The following is a 17,942-nucleotide window of genomic DNA, read 5'->3' as shown; positions in this document are numbered from 1 at the left end:
GCTCAAATCCCTGGAGAAGGGCTGCAGGAAGGAGGGGAGCTGGGAAATGCCCTCCCTGACTCCCACAGCACGTGCAGATGTGGAAGGAGGGATTGGCTGTGTTGGATCAGGTCTTGTTTTCCCCAGGGATGAATTAATCCAGCTCCAATTAGAAGTTTTTCTTAAAAGAAAAACTCTTCTTGAATATTTGCCCATAATCTGGTTTCTGAGGAGTGGTGCTGTTTGTTAAATACTATTTACAAATGTAAATGGAGCAAGATTTATCTGAGTGAAGTGTGATACAAAGTCAAAAAACATTGAAATGAAACTCTTTCTGCAAGCCTTTAAAATAACATTTAAAGAATACTAAATCTTGAGGTTAATGATTAACAGTGTCTTAATTTTCTGATTTCCACTGAATATGTGAACCCCTGGCAGGATCAAATTCAAAGCAGTAAATGGATTAAATTTATTAAACTGAGTTTAAATTTAACTGGATTAAAATAATTTGCTGAGTTTTCCTAAGGCACAAAAAGTGTCATAAACACATGAGAGAGAAGGGTCAGATCAGAGAAAATGCTGATTTTCCATGCTGACCTTGTCCAGTATCAGGAACTGGGGAATCACCTCTGGGGTAACTTGTGCATGATTTTTTTTGCAGATAAAAGTGACCTTGTCAAAATCTGCTCAGGAGAAGCTGAGGAGGAAAAGGAAAGAAGACAGAGAACACAACCATAATGAACAGGAAAGCAAAGACTTGGAAGGGAAGGAAGAATTCCCTTGGGAAAGGATTAGACTGAGTATGAGTGAACCAGACAAACTCACAGCAGAAAGTGAGGATGAGGGATTTTCTTAAATGAATATTCCCTGCTCAATGCTGCTGAAATGGAAATTAGGGCTGGTAATACTGGGCTTTAACTTGGTGCTGGTTTTATTGTAGTTTGGGCATTTATTTCTTTCCTAGGGTTTAATCTCTGTGGAGATTTACTGACATCGCCAAGAAATGGATCTTTGTCCTTAGAAAATGTGGCCTTGAACCCTTCCCTGAAAAGAACATCCAGTTTGAAGAGATCAAAGTGTTCATCCTTGCTAGATTCTGGTAAGCTGGGACAGTAAACTCTTAAAATGTTTGGGTAGGTGGAGTGGGACGGTTTCAAAATACAATTTATTTGTGCAGTGGACAGTCCTGAGGTGCTCTGGAAGATCAGAGTACTGTGGGGCTGGAGGGGATTGAATTCCTCACTGGGGATCATTCAACTGCTCATTTTTCATCTGGAATCTGTTAGGGAGATTCATGAGACATCAGAGAGTTTTAGTTTGATCAGGGTGTGAAAGGATACAATGCGTTTTCAGCAAGCTGACTGCCTCCTGTCCCCAAAACCCCTTTTCCGGGTGCATTTTGGCACTGAATTGCCTTTAAAATAAGCAGTAGAAAACTGCTGAGAGCAGAAGCTCCTACTGATGGTGCTCAAAGGTGGCCAGAATTTCTCAGGTGTCTCCTCAAGGTTTATGATGTTATTGGCACACTGTGAATGTGTTTGTACATCAAACAGCCACTGCCTTCGTGTCTGTGCCTCTAAAAAGTGAAGGATGGGGGCAGAATTGAATTTACATGAATGAAACTCAGATGGATGATGGATGGATGGATGATGGATGGATGGATGGATGATGAATAGATGGATGATGGATGATGGATGGATGGATGATGGATGGATGATGGATGGATGGATGATGGATGGATGATGGATGGATGATGGATGATGGATGGATGATGGATGGATGGATGATGGATGGATGGATGATGAATAGATGGATGATGGATGGATGGATGATGGATGGATGGATGATGGATGGATGATGGATGGATGATGGATGGATGATGGATGATGGATGGATGATGGATGGATGATGGATGGATGGATGATGAATAGATGGATGATGGATGGATGGATGATGGATGGATGATGGATGGATGATGGATGGATGGATGATGAATAGATGGATGATGGATGGATGGATGATGGATGGATGATGGATGGATGATGGATGGATGATGGATGGGTGGATGATGGATGGATGATGGATGGGTGGATGATGGATGGATGATGGATGATGGATGGATGATGGATGGATGGATGGATGGATGATGGATGGATGGATGGATGATGGATGGATGGATGGATGGATGGATGGATGGATGGATGATGGATGGATGGATGGATGATGGATGGATGGATGGATGATGGATGGATGATGGATGGATGGATGATGGATGGATGGATGGATGGATGGATGGATGGATGGATGGATGGATGGATGGATGGATGGATGGATGATGGATGGATGGATGGATGGATGATGGATGGATGATGGATGGATGGATGATGGATGGATGATGGATGGATGGATGGATGATGGATGGATGGATGATGGATGGATGGATTGACTGATTGATTGGTTGGTTGGTTGATTGAGGCTGCCCCTGGATCCCTGGCAGTGCCCAGGGCCAGGGCCGGAGCAGCCTGGGGCAGGGGGAGCTGTCCCTGCCAAGGCGGGGCTGGCACTGGCTGGGCCTTAAGATCCTTCCACCCCAAACCCCCCTGGGATCCTGTGTCCTTTACAAACTCCATTTCCTGTGGCACCATTTAGTGCCGGAGCTGCGTTTCCCTGGCGGGCTGGGAGCAGCTGGCAGAGGTGCTGACTCTTTGTCCCGTGTCACAGAGGAGCCGTGCCCGGCGCCGCGGGGCCGCTGCCGGGAGCCGCCGGTGCCGCCGAGCCCCGAGGTGCTGGACCCCGCCGAGCTGCAGCCCTTCCCCAGGCCCGAGGCAGCGCTGGCAGAGGCACTGGCACTGCTGGCTGACCACGACTGGTGCGTGCACAGGGGCCTGGGCAGGGTGGGCACGGGGAGAATCCTCTGGAAAACGCAGCAAAACGGGCGTCGATGCCCTCGGTTGGAGCTTTGCTGTTTTGCAGAGTGTGTAATTGTGCAGAACTCTGGAGTGCACACAAAGTGTCAGCAGGGTCTCCTCACAGCTCAGCACACACAACAATCCTTTCCCAGCCCCAGCAGCAAGGGCAGCGCTGCAGCCTCAGCCCCAACAAGTGCAACCAGCAGGGAATTGAGGAGAGAATCTGGGAGGATGGGCCTTCATCACCTGAGGCTGGAATTGCACAATGAACCCAAGGTGGAAATGGAGCAAAACTGATCCCAGTGTCCAACTCCTGACCCATCTTGGCTGGAGCCAGGGCCGGGCTCTTGCACTGCCCAAGGTGCATCCTTGGAAGGGCTTTTAATGAATCCCTGCTTTATTCCTTTAACTCTGCCCAGCCCCTGCTCCAGGAGCCTCTCAGGCATCGACATAAAGTCAAATTTGAGATTAAAGGAGCTTTGTAAATTAGGGTTGGGAACTGGGTTTAAGGGCTGGAGAGGCCCCACCAACACCTTTCTGGTGCTTTGTGTGGAATTAGCAGCTTGTCCTTGGTGCTTTGTGTGGAACTGAAGCATTTCTTTGGTGCTTCCTGCCTTGGGATGTGCTTACAGAGCTGCTGCCTTCAGTTTGGGGAAAGAAACAGATCCTTGAATTGCCACTGGTGCCAGCTGGGAGCAGAACTGTGGGACACTGCTGAGAGGCTGCTGTGCTCTAACAGTCCCACAGGAAAAAACAGATTTGCTTGGAGAAAATTTCTTGCATTATTTCTTGGCTGTGAGGGTGGGCAGGCCCTGGCACAGGTGCCCAGAGCAGCTGTGGCTGTCCCTGGATCCCTGGCAGTGCCCAAGGCCAGGCTGGACATTGGGGCTGGACATTGGGACAGTGGGAGCTGTCCCTGCCATGGCTGGGGTGGGATGGGTGGGATTTGAGGTCCTTTTAAACCAAAACCATCTGGGATTATTTCTTATTTTTATTATTTATCTAATTTCTCATCTTTATTTTACTCTCTAATTTGTTTGCTGTTTGATTCCTTGGAATTCCACACCTGAATGTTTTCATGAAACTTTTCAAATGGGTGGAATTTAAATACTATTTTTTCACACAGGGAGAAGAAAATTGAAGGTCTGAACTTTGTCAGGTGCTTGTCTGCCTACCATGCCCCTATTCTGACTGCAAAGCTCCATGAAACAACTCTGGCTGTGGCTCAAGAGGTTAAATTTTCCTATCAGAATATTCCACTGGCTCTCTGTGTGTGTATATATATATATTTTACAGCTCTCTGAAGTGATTTATGCTCGCCTCTGGTGAGTTTTCCTCAACTGGGCAGTCTCAAGGATGATTTGAGACTCAGAGGCTGAAAAAAATGTAGATTTTAACTTTCTAAGGTTTTTATGAGTGTATATTTTAATTCTCACCCATTGTGAATCAAGTTAGAAATGTGTTTCTCAGTTGCTTGTAATGTTACTTAAAAATGACAAAGGGCAAACATGAATATTTATTTTAAAGTCTCTCTGATAAACATTATTCATTGTTTTTTGGGTTTTTCCTGTGTGCAGGTCAAGAATTTACGCTCAGGTGTTTCTCGAGCTGCTGTGGTCTGTTTAGGGGATTTGTTCACCCACCTGAAAAAGAGCATGGATCAAGAACTAGATAATGCAGTAAAAGTCCTTTTGCACAAAGCTGGGGAATCCAACACTTTTATAAGGGAAGAGGTAGACAAGGCACTGAAGGCCATGGTTAATAATGTGACTCCAGCACGTGCACTTTGTTCTCTTATAAATGGAGGGCAAAGGTAATTCCTGTCAAGACTTTATAAAGAATACTGTGAATAGAGTAAATTTATCAAATGTAGGCTTTTTAACATCAGAGTACAGTAGACAGAAGTTTGAAATCAGCTGTCCTAAACCTCTACCCAGGGCAATGTTTGTTGGCATAAATTGAATTAAAGCCCCTCTGTTCCTTTCTGTGCATTATGGAAGAGGTTGGCTGTTGATTTTGAAGCTTGGTGTATTGTCTGGCTGTTCTGCACCACTTGAGTGATTTTATTTTTTGCTGTTACTGTATATTCTTGGGGAGCTGCTGTTCTGCTTTGCCTGGTAAAGCTGACATAATGTTCTTTCTTTTCCTCCTTTGCTCTGCAGTCAGTTCCTGCCCTGGCCAGTTTTCAGCACCTCTCTATGTCAAAAATTGATGTATAACTTAGAGTTCTCTAGCTGCATCTATCTTGCTTGATTCCTCTTCTCTAGGCTGAGCCTTTGTGTCTGCACTTTAATTTCCTTCTCAGTGCTGGTGGCCATTCTTTTCTGGAGTTAATTCCCTTCTTTCCCTGGCCCTGTTCAGTCTGTTTTCCTTTTCCATCCTCATTCACTGCTCACCACATCTGAGCTGGGTGCTTCCTCTCCTCTCTGCCAGCCCTTGGTGACGTTTCCCAGGCTCCATTTCCCTTCGTGGCACATTCCAGGTGCTCCATTCTCAATCTCCCCACAGATTTCCTGCATGGCTCCAGTCCTCAGAGTTAGTCTTGATTCAAAATGTTGTCTTTTGTTTCCTGGGAAGCTGGTTGTTGTGGGATACATGGATTCCTGACAGCTCTGCTGCAGTTTCCTGCTCTTTAAACTGAAAGGCAAAAATCAGCCTTGGGATTTCTGTTCTTTATGAATTTCTGGGATTCAAACTGACTTGGGATGGATGCTCCATCCCTGGGAGTGTCCAAGGCCAGGCTGGATGGGGCTTGGAGCAACCTGGGATAGTGGAAGATGTCCCTGCCCATGGATTCATGGTCCCTCCCAGCCCAAACCAGGCTGATGCCATGATTTTGTGGATTTAGGAGCAGCAGGCAGTAACTGCCCGTGGTTTTCATTCAGCAGCAAGGGAAGTGCCCTGTTTGGGCTCTCTCTTCTTGGCCCTCCTGGTCAGAACTGTCTCTGTCAGACATCCCCACCTTGCCTGGCAGATTCAAACCCACCAGCTGAGGGGTTTTCTCTTGGGATTTGCCCCCTCCACTTTGTCAGTTTGTAAAGGTTTTGTGATTCCTAAGGCATCAGAACTGAGCTGGGAGGCTGAATACAGCATTTGAGCACAGATGAATCTGTTCACAGCTCAGATTTCCTAACTCATGGAGTACAGGATGTTTTTAATGGATAACACATAAGGACATGGCCTAAAGGTGCAGCCTTTCTAGGCCTGGCTTTAGGAAGCTCTGGCCATGTCAGCAGGAAAGCTCCTGGAGCACAGGGCAGCTCCAGAGGCTGTGACCAGGAATGTGGAATTACCCTTCAAAGGGGAAATTTGTGTCTCAGTACCAGGTGAAAAGGGTTGTTTGACACAACTGCAATTCCACAGGGGATGTTCTCTCTAAATTGGGCTGAGTTGCTTAAATTCACCCCAACATAATCCTTCAATTATGGGGTCACTTATAATTCATGAGACCTCTTAAAATGTCCCTGGTTTCTGCTCAGCTCCTTTCAAGGCTGCCATGATCATGACTTTAATGCTGGCAGCCCTGACTAGACAGAAATTCTGATTATTCACCAGCTCCAAAGTTGGGTTTGCCTTCACCAACAAGAATAATTCCAGTGGGAGGTGGCCCTGCCCATGGCAGGGGTTGGAGCAAAGTCAGCTTTAGGGTCCCTTCCCAGCCCAAACCAGTCTGGGATTCTATGAATAGATCCATGATCCAAGAGCATGATTCCAGGGGTAGAGCTGAGAGTGATTTTACTTCAGGAATTGTAAAACCCTGTTTCTTACCTGTATGCACTGTGTTTAACTCAAAGGTGTTGTGTGCACACAAATGTTTTCCAGCCATTGCCATGAGCAGCTTTGTGGAGTGAGGTCTCAGCCTCACAATTCTTGTTTTCCCCTTGAAAGTGCAGCAGGAGTTACAAATTATCCTCAAAGTAGCATTTTTCATCCAAATATAAAATTGGGGACATTAGAGTTTGCAGGATTTTGTTGTTGAACACAAGTGGGAGCAGCAGAGGCAGCAGGATTTAGATAAAAGGATCATTTGCTGCACGGGTTTGAGAGCTGATTCTGGCTGTTCTCTCCTTTGCATCAGCACAGGTGTTTATTTTGTACAAAGCAGGGATCATGAGACTCCTGCAGGATCTTTAGAAGTCTACTGAACACTGCTTTAGTCAATTTTACAGTGATATCGAGTGCCCAGGATGTGTCTCTGAGCACAGGGATTGTTTTTTTGTAGAGCTCTTTGAAAGAACAGTCATATGCTTTGTAAAACAAAATTATTTGAAGGAAAACTAGAACTGAAATTCTGAAACCTCCCTGCCTGTATCCAACAAGAATAATTGTAGTGGAAGGTGTGGCAGGGATGGGCTCGGAGGTCCCTTCCAGCCCAAGCACTCAGGATGCCGTGGTTCCAGGGTTTGTTTGGCAGGGGGGAGGAATGCTGGGAGCAGCCCCTGCAGGAGCTGTCCCTCAGGTGCGTTTCCCTCCCCAGCCACCTGCACTCAGCCGTGAGGAGATGCACGGCGCAGCACCTGGGGGACGCGGTGCAGCGCCTGGGCCCCGAGCGCATCCTGGGGGGAGCCAGGCCCGCGGCCGAGCGGCTGCTCCCCGCCATCGCCAGGTTCACCCAGGACAGCTCCCAGCAAACACGGTGAGTGTTCCTGCAGGAGCCACCCCTGGGGCTCTGCACTGCAGCACAGCCTCGTTTAGGATGGAAAAACCTTGGCTGTCAGGAAGGGTGGGATGAGGCCTGGAGCACCCTGGGCCAGGGGAAGGTGTCCCTGCTCGTGGCAGAGGTGCGAGGGGAGGGGATTTCAGGTCCCTTCCAACAAACCTTTGAGTCCAGTGGTTATCCCAGCACTGGCAGGACTGTTAGGATAGTGCCTGTGGCAGGAATCACCTGGATAGCTCTGGCACAGCCTGAGCAGGAGGAGAGGGGCTCACAGGACGTGCTGTGCACGGAGAGGATGCAGCCACACAGGGAATGCTGTGGGATCCACACTTGGATCTGATCCATGGCTCTGGCTGAGGAGGCTGGACCGCCCTGGTTAAAGCCAGCTGAAGGTGAAGGCTGTTCTCATTAATTTTATCAGTTAATTAAAGTGACTCTTGAGCACATCCTCTGAGGGAGGATGGGAAAGGGTCTGGTTACTCATGTCAACAACAATCTTAGAGTTATGGAACCATTGAGCTTGGAAAAGACCTCAAATAACAGTGACTGGGCACTGCAAAACTCTCTGGGCAGCCCCTGCCAAGGCCTGAGCGCCCTTTCCATGGGGAAATTCCTGCTGCTGTCCCCCCTGAGCCTCCCCTGGCCCAGCCTGAGGCCGTTCCCTCTCCTCCTGTCCCTGTTCCCTGCCAGCAGAGCCCGACCCCCCCGGCTGTCCCCTCCTGCCAGGGACTTGTGCAGAGCCACAAGGGCCCCCTGAGCCTCCTTTGCTCCAGGCTCAGCCCCTTCCCAGCTCCCTCAGCAATTCTCCAGCCCCTTCCCAGCTCCCTCAGCAATTCTCCAGCCCCTTCCCAGCTCCCTCAGCAATTCTCCAGCCCCTTCCCAGCTCCCTCAGGGATTCTCCAGCCCCTTCCCAGCTCCCTCAGCAATTCTCCAGCCCCTTCCCAGCTCCCTTCCTTTCCCTGGACACAATCTCCCTGCACCTTTCCATTTTGGAGTGCCACACCTGTAATGGCCAGTGACAAAGGCAGTCCCTGTTCTGGATGTCCTGGTGCTCTCCCTGCAGGTACTACGGGCGGAGGATGCTCTTCAGCATGATGGCTCATCCTGACTTGGATAAAACCCTGGAGAAGTTTGTGCCAGCCAAGGATTTGCCTTACATTAAGGAAACTGTTGGCACTCTACGAGAGAAGGTGTGTGGGAAAGGTCTTGTGCAGCTCCTGGGGCAGATGGAGGTGTCCTGGGGGCTGTTGGGTGCAGACAATTCCAGTACTGCAGCCACATTAATTCCCTATGATTCCCTCATTCCATGAATTCGTGCTGTGCCTTTGTGCAGGGCCTGGGGGAGATGCCCTTGGATACACCCTCAGCCAAAGGAAGGCGTTCCCAGACTGGAAATGTTGGACATTTGAGGTCATCCTCTACTTGCAGAGATGCTCCCATCATCCCAGACAGGTAATGAGCTCCAGTGCTTATCCTGTGAGGAACCTGGCCAAGGAGGGAGCACAGGAACAGCCACACAGGGCTGGGAAAGTTAAACAGCCCTGAAGGAAAAGGCAACTTGGCCTGTTCCAGAGAAACTCTTCAGTAGAGTGGCTGGTTATATTAAAATGGCTTTGTGCATTTTGAAGTTAATTTGTCTATTGACCATCTCTGAAATACACACAGTACACAAAACACCTGGAATTCACTGTTTGGGATCACAGAACCATGGAATGGTTTGGGTTGGAAGGACCTCAAAGCCCATCCAGTGCCACCCCTGCCATGTAGGGACAGCTCCCACTGTCCCAGGCTGCTCCAGCCCCAATGTCCAGCCTGGCCTTGGGCACTGCCAGGGATCCAGGGGCAGCCACAGCTGCTCTGGGCAATGTAGATCCAATGGATCCATCTCAGCATCATCCAAAATGCTGCTGTTCAGACTCATGGGAAAACCATTCCTGGCTGGAGACACAGCACAAATCACTCATTCGTACACAACTGTGGACACCAAGGGTTTAGTAAGACTCTGACTGGGGTGCTGAAGGGTTCAGATCATACTCTGACCACTTTTAGTTTTGTTTTATCTTCTTATAGGTTTTATATTGACCTTTTTTAGGTCTTGAAGATACAATAGCAATTTTTGGGCTCAGATAGATATGAACAGAATAACCTTATGGATTACCCCAGGACATTCCAGCTGTTATTCCATATCATCTGATGGATGCCCAGATGAGTACATTTGCACTTGAAACACACATATCTATACATTCTATGTATAACTACATACAAGTACAGTTATTTCAGTGGTCACTGCCCATCCAGGATATCCCAGTAGTTCACTGGGTGTGTGACTGGTAGGACTGGAGCAGCCCATGGTAGTTAAATCACGCAGTGGCAGTGACATTCAGCAGCCAGGGGTACCCAGGCATTCCAACATTGCAGGCTGTTCTCACCCCAGCTCCGATCCCCCTGAGGTTCACAACACATTTGTGCATCACCCAGCAGGTGCAGGCAGGCCCCAGAGCAGAGACAGCCCCAGGGATGGGTCTGGCTTTGCTCGAGGCAGGATTCATCCAGCCTTTCCTGCCGTGCCCTCGTGTGCACCACAGGGCTTCCCATGGTTATTGTGAGACCCCAGACCAGCATTTGGCCTCGACAGCAGCTCACATTTCATGGATCCAGTCATGGATTAGCTGGGATACAGTGTCCATGGTTAAGGCCACCCCTTGGGCTCATGCTCACTTAGAGGTGGTGTCTCTTCCCCAGTGACGTGAGGCCCCACGGCCCACCAAGCTGGAAATAACTCCCTTGTCTGCAGCCCAGATCTTCCCGGGACACTTCACTCCTGCAGCCTGCTCCAGCTGTTTGCTGTGATGCTCCTCACTAGCCTAGACTAGACTCAGGCACAGGATGGACCTCACTCTCAGCCTCCCTACCTGGCCAGTGATGTTTTCCCATTCTCCAGCAAGATCAGTTTCCCTCTGTGCTTCCAATTGCCCTTTTCCCACCTTTCCACCAACTCCCACGGAGCGTTTGTCACCATCCCCCAGTGCAGAGGGAGTGTGCTGGCCACTTGCCTCTCTCAGGGATGTCCAGAGCCAGCTGGAGGCTTCCAGCCTTGTCCTTCAGCAGCTTCCCATGGATTTCCTGCTGGTTCCACCAGTGAGGAGTGTCACGTCCCACCCTCTGCTAGCTGGTTCTGTGCTGGGGCCTCCTCAGCAGTGTCACTGGTTAAGGAGGTGGGCACTCTGAACTCCCCCTCTTTCCAATCAATCCCTTTCTGCCAAGAAGGAATGAGATAGGAGTAGGTGTAAGTGAAAAAATAACAGTTTATTAACAAACAGCCAACAGGCAGGGGGGGAAATGTAAATAACTGCTAAATAGCAAAGTGCTAAATTTAATGAACTCACCAGGAAAAGAAGAGACCCAAAATGCTGGAGAAATAGCCATTGCTATCAGGGATGGCCTCAGGCTTTGGGACAAAGGGATGAGCTGGTGTCAGACCCTCCTTGGGAAGGCAGGAGCCTCGTGGAGCAGTTCCAGCAGCAGCCAAAGGCCTGACAGCTCATCCAGGGTCAGCCTCCTGCCCACAGCCAAGCTCCAGCGCTGGGGCCACGCGGGGCTGTCCCTCCCTGGCTGCTGCTGCCCACAGGGATCTGCTCCTGCTGGGATTCCTCAGCTGCAGACAGCAGAGTTCATCCTTAAGGCAGCTCAAACCCTCTCACTGCGGTCCCTCCAAGGTGAGGGGAAAAACAAAAGTGAAAAGAGAACCCAGAAAGGGAAAAAGCATCTTTGGTGGAACAAAGACCAGCCCACAAAGCCAACGCCACACAGAGAAATCCCTCAAAGAGCCCGGGTGAGGGGATTTCACAAACACCCCCCCCACACACACAGGGTGCCTGGCTGAGATAGATCTGGGATACAGGAGCACTATGGATCACCCCAGGACACTGCCCTGTATCCTTTCTGGGAGGGGGCAGGCCCTGGCACAGGCTCTGGCTGTCCCTGGATCCCTGGCAGTGCCCAAGGCCAGGCTGGACCCTGGGGCTGGAGCAGCCTGGGACAGTGGGAGCTGTCCCTGCCACGGCAGGGGGGGCACTGGGTGGGATTTGAGGTCCCTTTAACCCAAACCATTCCATGGTTTGTGATTCAATGAACTGAAAAAGAAGCACTCCCAAATTTCAAGCAAGCCAAAAACTGCATCCAAGAGTTCAGAGGGCTGTGACTGCAGTGTCTCTTCAGGACCAGATTTCTTTAACACACCCTCCACGGTCCTAAATAATAACTGATTCTACATTTACTGATACATTTTGATTGTTTATTCCATTCCCCATCCAAGCCTTGTGTTCAGGAATTAGGAGTGAGGTAATGACTGCCTGGATGGTCTGGAAATGCTTACCTGGACAGAGAGGTGATTCCACAGGTTTTATAATTCTCTCCATGACTCTAATGAGATCAGGTGCCACAGGAAATTTGTTTCTAAATATTCTAGGAAGAGCTGCTGGGTTTTCACCTCAGCATGGAGTGTTGCTGAGGTAACAGCTGGTCTGGGGTCAGTCTTTAGAGTACTCTGGGAATAAAGAATTAACCTAAAGTAAGTTTTGGGGGGGTTGTGACCCATTGATGTAAGGGAAGTCCCCAATTGTTCCTGGTCACAAAACCAGCTGCATTTGGAGCAGAGTGGACACAAGACTTTGTGAACAACAGTTACTATTAGATGATTTATTTTTAATTCACCACATTTAAGGTGAAACCTTGTGTTTACTTCTGATACTTGCACTCAGATGGGAAGAGAATGTGCGGGATGAGCCTCCTGTTCCAGCTGATGGAATAACATTTCCCTTTCCCCCAGGGACGGCACGGAGGCCCAGGAAGCCCCAAGGAGAGCAGCTCCTCGCAGTGCCCTGGAGAGTGAGGAGTATGTCAGGGACATTGTGGGGTTACTGAACGCCAAAGATTTCCGGGAGCGCATCAGCGGCGTCCGGCGGCTGCTGCTGGACACGGAGAGCAGCCCAGCCCTGGTGCTCGCCAACGTCGTCAGGGTAACTCCGGGAGAAGGCTGCGATTCAAAGGGCTTTGGATCCTGACAGGAAGTTTTCTGAGAAAAGTCTTGGGTCCTTTTTGGAATAAGGATGTTTGATAGAGAGCACTGAGGAGCAGGGGGGTCTGTGTCAGCCACTAAGGGAGGAAAGAAAGGGAACAGGAGGAAAAATGTGGAATTTTTCACTCAGGGTGCTTTTGAACTACTGAGAAGCTGTGTCTGTCCCAGCCCTGGAAGTGTCCAAGGCCAGGTTGGACAGGGCTTGGAGCACCCTGGGATAGTGGAAGGTGTCCCTGCCATGGCAGGGGTGGAATGGGATGGGCTTTAACATCCCTTCCCATCCAAACCAGCCTGCGATTCCATGATTTCTGGAATCTTGTGTGCTGTTACTCATTCCATTCTTGGGTAAATATCAAAATATGGAATAGTTGTGAAAAAAGCAGAAAGGATTAATGAAGAACTGTAAAACTGTCTCTGAAGTAGAGTTACAAGTTTTTGTGTGGGAGAAGGTAAGGAAAGTATTGTGTTAAATTTATTGTGCTAAAGCTCAATGTCCAATAGGAAAGGGGCTTCTGTAGGAGAAAGAAACATCCAGCAGCTGTAAATTAAATATATATATATATATATATATATATATATATATGAAACCTTTCTGACATTCCCTGTAGTGAACAGAGCCATGTTTCCCTAAAATTACTGGCTGGCAGGAAATCTGAGTGCCAGTGAGAGTTCCTGTGCCTGGAGTCCCTCGCACTGCAGGGCTTCAGGTCACATTAATGCACAGGATTCAAACAGCAAGTGTTGCTTGCTCTAAACGTGATCCCAGGTATTTGCACATCCCAGAACCTCAGAATCCCAGAGTGTTTGGGTTTGGAAGGGACCTCACACAACATCTGTTCCCAACCCCTGGAGACAGCAGAGCCATCATTTGCAGAGGTGGACAATGACAGTGTGACAATAAAGCAGGTGATGAGCTTTGCACCTCAGCTATTGATTCCCAATTCCATGAGTGCTTTTGGATGCTTTTCCAGATCTTTGACGCTTTCAAGCCTCGCTTACATGACTCCAACAGCAAAGTGAACCAGGCAGCTTTGGAGACCATGCACAAGATGATTCCACTGCTCAAAGACAATTTATCACCTGTGATCAACATGTTAATTCCTGCCATAGTGGACAACAACCTCAACTCCAAAAATCCAGGGATTTATGCAGCTGCCACAAACGTTGTCCAGGCCCTATGTCAACACTTAGGCAAGCAATTTACTCTCTTAATTTGAAACAGTTTTAATTGTTGTGATTATGTTGTAAATTGAAAGTGTTACTCTTTCCAAGAGTTTCATAGAGTTGCTACACTGTGTAAAAAATCATGGGTTTATTCTCACCACACAAATCACCTTGGTATTGCCCAGTAGTGCTTTGGTTATTTTTCCATAGTATTTTCTTATTTACCTTTTCCCGTATTGGGTTTATTTCCAGATATTTTAATTTCCCATTTAAGAATTTAACATGTTTTGCTCTTTGCCTTTAGACACCTCCCTGCTGCTGCAGCCATTCTGCACAAAAGCCCAGTTCCTGAGTGGAAAAGCAAAGCAGGACCTGACAGAAAAGCTGGCTGGTAAGGTGCTGTTCTCCTTTGCTTGTTTGCTTGCTTGGGTTCCCTTAATTAGGGAAACTCATTGCAAGGTGGCTCTGTACCTTCCCTTCTGTCTCAGGAGGCTGTGCAGCACTTGTCACATTTCAGCTCTTTAATGGAGCTATTGCTGACAAAACAAAGGATTAGTATTAGCATTTGCATTAGTGTTTTACAATCAGATGAAACATCTATAAATACCTGGAATTTATAAATATTTATAAATATATTAAGGATTTAATTTACAGTTAAATACCTCATATATTTAAATACGTTAAGGATTAACATTTACAAACAGCTCAAGCATACAGTAATTTTAACATGCATTGTATTCCCTTTCCCAGTGCTCATTCCCTCATGCTCTTGCCAGGAATCCAGACTGGTTTGGGTTGGAAGGGACCTTAAGTATCATCCCATCCCATCCCAACCCATCCCATCCCATCCCATCCCATCCCATCCCATGGTTCCCATCCCATCCCATCCCATCCCATCCCATCCCATCCCATCCCATCCCATCCCATCCCATCCCATCCCATCCCATCCCATCCCAACCCATCCCATCCCACCCTCCCACTGTCCCAGGCTGCTCCAGCCCCAATGTCCAGCCTGGCCTTGGGCACTGCCAGGGATCCAGGGGCAGCCACAGCTGCTCTGGCAATTCCATCCCAGCCCCTCCCCATCCTCCCAGCCAGGAATTCCTTGAGAAAGGCTGAATTTCCATGTTTTAAGTTTAAAAAATGCCTTTACGGGAAGTATGCTTGAACCAAATATTTCCTTGGCTCACTTTCAGAGCAGTTCTGTGTGAAATGGAACTCACTAACACAATGGACAGGCTGTTCTTGAAATATCCCTAAATTTATGCTTTCTGAGGGTGTTAAACAGCCTTTAAACAGACCCTCTCTTGCTAGGATTTTTGGAGTGGTTTGTATTATATATCAGAGGAGGCTGTTCTGGCAGAGAGGGAAACATCTGCTAATGAAACACCGAATTCATGCTTGAGGATCTATTCCAACCAAAATGATTCTGTGCTTTAATTGTCCAAGTAGGGAAAATATTTCATCCTATAAACACACATCTTTATTTTTTATACGTATTTTATATGTGTGTGTGCAGGCCCAGGAGCTGGACTCGTGATCCTTGTGGGTCCCTCCCAGCTCAGGATATTCCATCATTCTATGATTCTACATTGACAGTATAAGGCTGCTTTTTTTCTTAAATATTTACTGCTTATTTGTGAGATAGAGGGGAAATTGGAAATACCAGATCTTACCCTGTGAGAAATAAAGGTCCTTATGAGAATCCTAAATGAAAAAAAAAAAAAAGGCCTAAAACCCCCTTTATTTATTTTAGTTTTTTTAGCTTGATGGAAAAGTGTAATTATCAGCAGCACTGGTGCTACTGTGTAAACTCCTGGGAGAGGATAAAAGGAGTGGTTGTGGGAAAATCTGGTATTTTTTATGGGAGCTGATGTTGCAACAACAAACTCGTGTACAGCAGCAGTTTGAGGAGATGATTTAAGTGCTTTTAAATCCCTCTCAAAGGTGGGAATCACATGGAAATTGTAATTGAAGTTAATATTTTATCCTGAAATTAATATTTTATCTTGCTTGCTTGCTTGTTTGATGCAGAGCTGTACCCCTCTCAAAGCTGGGGATCCAATCTAAATTGTAATTTAAATTAAGATTTTATCCTGATGCTTGGTTTGCTGCCTTGCAGAGCTGGTGCCGGAGCTGTACCCCTGTCAAAGCTGGGGATCCCATCTAAACTGTAATTTAAATTAATATTTTATGGCAGAGCTGGTGCTGGAGCTGTACCCCTGTCAAAGCTGGGGATCCCATCTAAACTGTAATTTAAATGAATATTTTATTGCAGAGCTGGTGCCGGAGCTGTACCCCTGTCAAAGCTGGGATCCCATCTAAACTATAATTTAAATGAATATTTTATGGCAGAGCTGGTGCTGGATCTGTACCCCTGTCAAAGCTGGGATCCCATCTAAAGTGTAATTTTAATGGATATGTTAATGGATATATTTCAGAGCTGGTGCCGGAGCTGTACCCACGGAAGCCCTGTGCTGTGGAGCAGAAGGTGCTGCCCGTGCTGTGGCACCTGCTGGGCCCGGCCAGCGGCGGCTCCGTGCCCGGGCCCCGCACGGCCGCGGCCAGCCTGGCCCGGGCCCTGTGGGCACAGATGGGCCCCGGCCTGCTCGCCCACGCCGCGGCCCAGCCCCCGCACATCGGCAAGAGCCTGGAGGAGCTTTTGGAGATGTAAAATCGCCGCTCCTGCAGGTGAAGCTCCAGCGCCGCCTGAGCCGGGCACACGGACGGGAACAGCGCCCGCGCTGGCCCGCGGTGCCTGAGGGAGCTGTGGGAGAGACCCCGGAGCCGGGCGGGGCCGGGCCAGCCTGGGGAGCTGGGCTGGGAGAGCCTGGGGAGCTGAACTGGGAGAGCCTGGGGAGCTGAACTGGGAGAGCCTGGGGAGCTGGGCTGGGCTGGGAGAGCCTGGGGAGCTGAACTGGGAGAGCCTGGGGAGCTGAACTGGGAGAGCCTGGGGAGCTGGGCTGGGCTGGGAGAGCCTGGGGAGCTGAACTGGGAGAGCCTGGGGAGCTGGGCTGGGCTGGGAGAGCCTGGGGAGCTGGGCTGGGCTGGGAGAGCCTGGGGAGCTGAACTGGGAGAGCCTGGGGAGCTGAACTGGGAGAGCCTGGGGAGCTGAACTGGGAGAGCCTGGGGAGCTGAACTGAACTGGGAGAGCCTGGGGAGCTGGGCTGGGCTGGGAGAGCTGTGCTGGGCAGTGTGGGGCTGGCTCCCCTCATTGTCACCCCCATGGCCGTGGAGGAACAGCTCCAAACCATCTGTGCTTCCCTTCAGAGGCTCCAGCCCAGGACGTGTCCCTGGATTGCTCATGAAGAACCACACGGTCACATCAGCAATGTGCTTTACGTGGAAAAGTGGAAGAGGATCCCGGACACAGTGATGCAGTGCTATTTGTGAAAAACATGTATTTTTATACCCCCACAGGCAGTGGTGCAGTATTTGTTGTCTCAGAGCTTGGCAGTGAGGAGAATGAGCTCTGACCCTTCTCCTTCCCCAGCTGGAGGCTCTGGACACACTGGACATGGGACACAATGGGATATATAAATAAAGGGATTTATTTCTGTACAGGGATGTATTTCTGCAAAAGGGTGGGGAGGAGTGGCTCGAGAGCTGCTCTGCTTGAAGGAACCTGGGGACAGCAGCTGAACGTGAGCCCGGGTATACCAAGGTGGGCAAGAGGACAAAGGTGCCTGGAATGGTGTGGCAGCAGGAGCAGGGCAGTGACTGTCCTCCTGTGCTGGCAGTGCTGAGGCACCTCCAGTCCTGGGATCAGCTCTGGGCCCCTCACTGTAAAGGGGACCTGGAGGGGCTGGAGCATGTCCAGGGCAGAGAATTGCTGAGGGAGCTGGGAAGGGGCTGGAGAATTGCTGAGGGAGCTGGGAAGGGGCTGAGCCTGGAGCAAAGGAGGCTCAGGGGGCCCTTGTGGCTCTGCACAAGTCCCTGGCAGGAGGGGACAGCCGGGGGGGTCGGGCTCTGCTGCCAGGGAACAGGGACAGGAGGAGAGGGAACGGCCTCAGGCTGGGCCAGGGGAGGCTCAGGGTGGACAGCAGCAGGAATTTCCCCATGGAAAGGGCGCTCAGGCCTTGGAAGTGCCCAGGGAGGTTTGCAGTGCCCATCCCTGGAGGTGCCCCAGGAATTGCTGTGTGTGGGTTACACACAT

General features: G+C 49.3%; 1 protein-coding gene across 1 annotated transcript in view; it reads left to right on the top strand.

The window, feature by feature from the left end:
- Nucleotides 1-17,347, top strand: part of TOGARAM1 (TOG array regulator of axonemal microtubules 1) — a 33,089-nt gene extending 15,742 nt beyond the window's left edge. The window contains exons 10-22 of the mRNA XM_088058078.1: nt 641-812; nt 944-1,078; nt 2,701-2,848; nt 4,015-4,120; nt 4,466-4,701; nt 7,366-7,524; nt 8,609-8,735; nt 8,879-8,997; nt 12,374-12,563; nt 13,594-13,813; nt 14,091-14,177; nt 16,228-16,477; nt 17,057-17,347. Coding sequence (XP_087914204.1) covers nt 641-812; nt 944-1,078; nt 2,701-2,848; nt 4,015-4,120; nt 4,466-4,701; nt 7,366-7,524; nt 8,609-8,735; nt 8,879-8,997; nt 12,374-12,563; nt 13,594-13,813; nt 14,091-14,177; nt 16,228-16,460 — 1,932 coding nt within the window. The 3' untranslated portion in view covers nt 16,461-16,477; nt 17,057-17,347. The remainder of the gene's footprint in view (nt 1-640; nt 813-943; nt 1,079-2,700; nt 2,849-4,014; nt 4,121-4,465; nt 4,702-7,365; nt 7,525-8,608; nt 8,736-8,878; nt 8,998-12,373; nt 12,564-13,593; nt 13,814-14,090; nt 14,178-16,227; nt 16,478-17,056) is intronic.
- The last annotated feature ends 595 nt before the right edge of the window (nt 17,348-17,942 follow it).

This window comes from Pseudopodoces humilis, chromosome 7 (assembly GCF_049639895.1).
Source record: "Pseudopodoces humilis isolate 2021_Gansu_Grassland_sample_001 chromosome 7, ASM4963989v1, whole genome shotgun sequence".
In the NCBI taxonomy this organism is placed as follows: domain Eukaryota; kingdom Metazoa; phylum Chordata; class Aves; order Passeriformes; family Paridae; genus Pseudopodoces; species Pseudopodoces humilis.
Note: the sequence above shows the minus strand (reverse complement) of the source record. Positions and strands in the feature narration are given on the sequence as shown.